The sequence below is a fragment of the Mus musculus genome, chromosome 8, assembly GCF_000001635.26.
Source record: "Mus musculus strain C57BL/6J chromosome 8, GRCm38.p6 C57BL/6J".
Classification (NCBI taxonomy): Eukaryota; Metazoa; Chordata; class Mammalia; order Rodentia; family Muridae; genus Mus; species Mus musculus.
In genome coordinates, this window is record NC_000074.6 from 106,846,972 (window position 1) to 106,852,060 (window position 5,089).

At 48.6% G+C, this 5,089-nt stretch overlaps 1 protein-coding gene across 1 annotated transcript in view; it reads left to right on the top strand.

Moving 5' to 3' along the window:
• Positions 1 to 4,468, top strand: part of Tango6 (transport and golgi organization 6) — a 168,372-nt gene extending 163,904 nt beyond the window's left edge. The window contains exon 18 of the mRNA NM_173037.1: positions 3,208 to 4,468. Within this exon, the coding sequence (NP_766625.1) occupies positions 3,208 to 3,384 (177 nt within the window). The 3' untranslated portion in view covers positions 3,385 to 4,468. The remainder of the gene's footprint in view (positions 1 to 3,207) is intronic.
• Positions 4,469 to 5,089: the final 621 nt, after the last annotated feature.

Below are 5,089 nucleotides of genomic sequence, written 5' to 3' on the forward strand. Positions count from 1 at the left end.
TCCAGTACTAGGATGCACATGATGCACAGATATCCATGCAAACAAAGCACTCATACACATAGAATAAATGCATCCTTAAAAACATTTTTAAAGCCAGTCATGGTGGCTCACGCCTTTAATCCCAGCACTCGGGAGGCAGAGGCAGGCGCATTTCTGAGTTCGAGGCCAGTCTGGTCTACAAAGTGAGTTCCAGGACAGCCAGGGCTATACAGAGGAACCCTGTCTCCAAAAACAAGAAAATATATTTTTTAAAAAGAGGGGCCAGGCAGTGGTGGCACACGCCTTTAATCTCAGCACTTGGGAGACAGAGGAGGCAAATCTCTGTAAGTTCAAGGCCAACCTGGCCTATAGAGCAAGTTCAAGTTCAGAACAGCCAAGGCTACACAGAGAAACCCTGTCTCAAAAAAAAAAAAAAAAAAGAAAAGAAAAGGGGTGTGTGTGGCATTTATTCTAATCAGATGCAGCTTCCCTCCCCCCCAGAATCCCCGTTTGCGTGTCCAGGTGGTTACTGATTGCCATTGAGGTTGCTCTGAGGAGAAACTGACGTGTGAAATAATTGCATGCTTTTTACAGCTCATTTTTACTCTGTGCAGTGTCGATCTGAAATGCAAATAGAAGAGTATTTACCTCTATATACAGAATTGCCAGAATTACAGTGTGTATCCCCCCTCATCTTGCACGTGCACGTGCCTTTCCGTGATTGAAAACTGGAAGAACATGCAAAAGTGAGCACAACTGTGTCCTTACTCGCCTGCCTGCTGTCAGCCTGCACCTCCATCAGGCTGGCCAGCCAGGGCAGCAAGGACGACAGGCTGGCCTGCTTCATTCTCTGTCACTGTCTTTAGGTAAATGTTTCACTAAAACAAAGAAGTGGGTGGGTGGGAGAGGGTGTCACATAGAGCTCCCTGACCGTCCGTCTTTCTGAGACAGCCATTACTCTTGTGTGGTAGTCATAGGTTCTAGCACTCCTTGACCATCTGTCCTTCTGAGACAGCCATTACTTTCTTGTGTGGTGGGCACAGGTTCTAGCTGGAATGGAAAACTGGAACTCTCCAGGCTGTCAGTAGGTCTATTTACTCAGTTGTAGGAGTAACAGACACCTGGACCTGCTTCTGGCTGGAATTATTCTCCCACTCGCTGTAAGTCTACCAGAGTCTTGTGTTGATGGCGTATAATTAACACAGTCAAAAATAACTTGTGAGAGACGGCGTGCATCTCCTCTGCTCACATTCCTGCTCCATCGTTTCACTAGATGTCATTTACAAGTCATAAATCCAGTAACAATTATTAGTAGTTTTAATAGTTCAATTGTAGGTCATTAAAGCCGGCGCATGGGCTTGGGGGACTAGACTGGCTGTCTGGCACTGTTTGGTAGATGTTCTTAGAGTCACGAGGCTGGTCAGGAGTGGCATGTGTGCCTTCATCCCATCATGGATGTGTTAGAGCATCTGCCAGATGCCAGTTTTGTGAAGTCCTGGCCCTCTGTAGAAGAAGCAAGGCACTTGGCATCGGTAGTACCTGTGATCTAATGAGGAAAACATTTTTTTGTTTTGGTTTTTTTTGTTTGTTTGTTTGTTTTCAAGACAGGGTTTCTCTGTGTAGTCCTGGCTGTCCTGGAACTCACTCTGTAGACCAGGCTGGCCTCGAACTCAGAAATCGCCTGCCTCTGCCTCCCAAGTGCTGGGATTAAAAGTGTGCGCCTTCACTGCCCGACGAGGAAAACATTTTAAATTATATAATATCAATTCCCAACCTAAATAAAAAAACAAAATCACAAGAAATATTTAAATTACAATTGTGATAGGGGCTGCAAACAGAATTTGAGGATGGGTGTTAGAGAGAAAAGCCCTCGCAAGTGGTATCTTGGCCCTATATATAGGATAAGCAAGCAGGGCATGAAACAGCCTTGCAGCAGAAAGCATGTGCAGAGGTGGAGCCCTGGAAAGGCGCTCTGCTTAGAGAAAGATCCACAGAGCCAGAGTTCAGGCAGCACAGGAAGTCCAGGTATAGGCAGGAAGAGCCCAGGGCTTTTAGGGGAACCCTGTTCCCTACCTTGCCCTACTCATCCCCAGTGCCATGATGACCAAAAACCTCACAAGCTAGAGGGGTTCTATTTTCTCATAGCAAGTCCAGGACACCAAGCAGCACGCTGGGGGTTGTGTGGGACTGAGGTGCCTGCATGAGTCTGGGCCAGACCATGTGTTTGCCGCCCACTGTTTCTGGTCATTTCTGCAATTCACTATACCCAAAGTATAATCTGCCCTCTGTCTTCTGCCCTTGGGGCCTCAAATGTTTTCTGTTTTGTTTTGTTTTGTTTTTTTTTTTTTTTACTTGTTTTATTGTTGTTTGTTTTGCTCTAGTTTGAGACAGGGTCTCATAGCCTAGGCTGGCACTGTCTCCTCTATTGTAGCTGAGGCCAGCTTTGAACTGCTGACCCTTCTGCTGCTACCTTCCAGGAGTGGGATCAGAAGCAGGTGCCACCATGCTGAGTCAGGTTCTGTTTTACACTCTCATGGGCTTGTCTACTCCATCCTGCTTTCCTGTAATTCTTTCCAGGGTGGGTTCTAAGTGTAGCCTTGACTGTTCTGGGATTTACAGTAGAGACCAGGCTGGCCTCGAACTCAAAGAGATCTGTCTTCTGAGTGCTGGGATTAAAGGTCTGTGCCACTATAACCAGCCTTAACAAAAATCTTAAACTAGAACCAAACATATCTCTCTCCCTCCGAAGGATGAGGCATGGGGACCCCACGTTTGAGGTCAGTCTGTACCCCAGAAGACCAGGAGACGGTGAGCTGGGTCAGTGGTAAAGACTGTCGCCATCAGGCCTTTGGCCTTAGTTCTACATCAGGCTCCACATTGCAAAGGGAGCGCTGACTCCTATATGTGTGCTTATATAGACACACAGAGACCCTGAGGAAGATGCAGGCAGCCATTTGTGCCCACACACTCTTGGCTGCCTTTGTCCTGAGGCCTCTGCTATCTTTTGACTAAAGGGGGAGGGTCTAGGAGCTATACTAGGGTCTGGAAATAATGAGGCACAGACTTAAAAATCATAGTGAGGTGTTGCGGGCAGAAACCACAAAGGAATCTTATGTGGGGCACAGCCAGCTCCATGCTCCAGGTTGGAAGGTCCCTGCATTATCTTACAAGGACGCCAGAGACTGCTTCCCAGTAGACATGTGCTCATGACCCCATCTCTCCATCCAGGTGCTGAGCGACGTCCTCAGGGATCTCTATCACTTGCTGAAGCACGTGGTGCGCTTGGAACCTGATGACGTCGCCAAGCTGCATGCCCAGCTGGCCCTGGAGGAGCTCGATGAGATCATGAGGAACTTCCTGTTCCCGCCCCAGAAGCTGGAGAAGAAGATTGTGGTCCTGCCATAGACCTGGTTCACAGAACATGGAAGAAGGCAGGGGAAACCAAGCAGCCAAAGCAGTGGTCACACACCTCCCAGCAGGTGTCTCCACCGCCTCCTTGGTGCAGACCTGAGGTCTGCTATAACCTGAAGGTAGCTATACGGTGCTGGCACCACTTGGGTGTTCAGGGCTACCTTTCTAGAGCGTCCATTTGGTCACTCTGCATCTGGCCCAAAGCTTGTGCAGTGAGAAGGGTGAACCCCATCTAACTACACCCTTCATCGTCCCAGCCTTTAGAGGAGGCCTGTGTATAACTGTGGAGCATTTTCTTCCGGCTGGAGAAGCCGCCCCACCCCCCTGGTCCCACCTTGATATCCTGTCATAGGGAGATGATTCTGCCTGTGATGAGGGACAGGCAGAGCTATCATCTGGGTGTGCAGCTGTGGGGAGGGGAAGGAAGCATTGCTGCTTAAACTACACAATACGAGAGAATAAAAGAATAAAATTACCTTGGCTGGAATGATCAGCCAATGTGAATGCTGTCACCGAGCTGGTTGACTTTTGCAGAAGAAGAGTAAGCCCTGTCTGTCCTCTGGGGCCTTTTTTCTTTTTATTGCTCCTCTGTTTTTACTTGAGCTGCCATTCAGTCTTCTGCACCTCTCAGGGTGATGCTGTGACAGTGGAGTGGTCTGAGAAAGGCAGGCAGGGCTTATGTGGCACAGGAGTGGCCTGCCACCAGCTCACTGAAACAACTTCAGATTTAGCACTGTGTTCATCCGCTCTTGGATTTATGTATTTTGGTATTTTCATTGCAAAAGACAAGAAAGGGTTAAAAGAAGAAGAAGAAGGAAGAGGAGGAGGAGGAGACTGGGGAGATATGGAGATACCTTAGTCCCTGAAGTACTTATGCAAACTTGAGGACCTGCGCTCCATCCTCTGCATCCAGGTAAAAACACTGCTTGAGGTGGCATGTGCCTGCAGGCCTAAGGAGCAGGGGAGGGTGCAGGGACAGGTGCATCCTGGAGGCTCACAGGCTAGCCAGTCTAGTTAATTAGTCTGTGAGCTCTCAGCCACCAAGAGACCCCACCCCCATCCCTTTCTCTCTCTCTCTAAAAAAAAAAAAAAAAAAGGGCAGCGCCTCCTGGGAAACAGCACCCAACGTTGACCTTTGGCCTACACACACACAGACACACACACACACACACACTTACATGCTCGTACAGTGTCTGTTCAACTCATGAGCCCACATGAACATACGCATACATGAACATATATACACAGGCACAGTGTGTGTGCAACTTCGTCCACATGGAACGGAAAGGAAAAGGAAGCAACTGGCTGCTTCCGATAAGCCCGCTCTGTAGCCTACGCCTTTATAAGATGAATGCGGTGTTCATCGATCCCCAGCATCACAGAGATAAGTATAGGACTCTATCTCGGGACTTTATCTATCTCCACTTTCTGGGGTATCCTGATCTAAAGGAAGCAGAACTGTGACAGTGCAGGAGACTATGGAGTGACATTCAGGTGTTCTCGCCTGTTGGGAGCAAGCCAGATTACACAGCCTTCTCAGCTTAGCCTTCCCAGTAGGCATCGCCAGAAAGGTGCCAATCACTGATACAAACCACAGGCAGTGTGTCAAGCAAAGGATCAAACAAGGCTGCCGTCCGTGGCAGCACGTACCTCTGATCCCAGCACTCATGAGGCAGAGACAGGTGGACTTCTGAGTTCG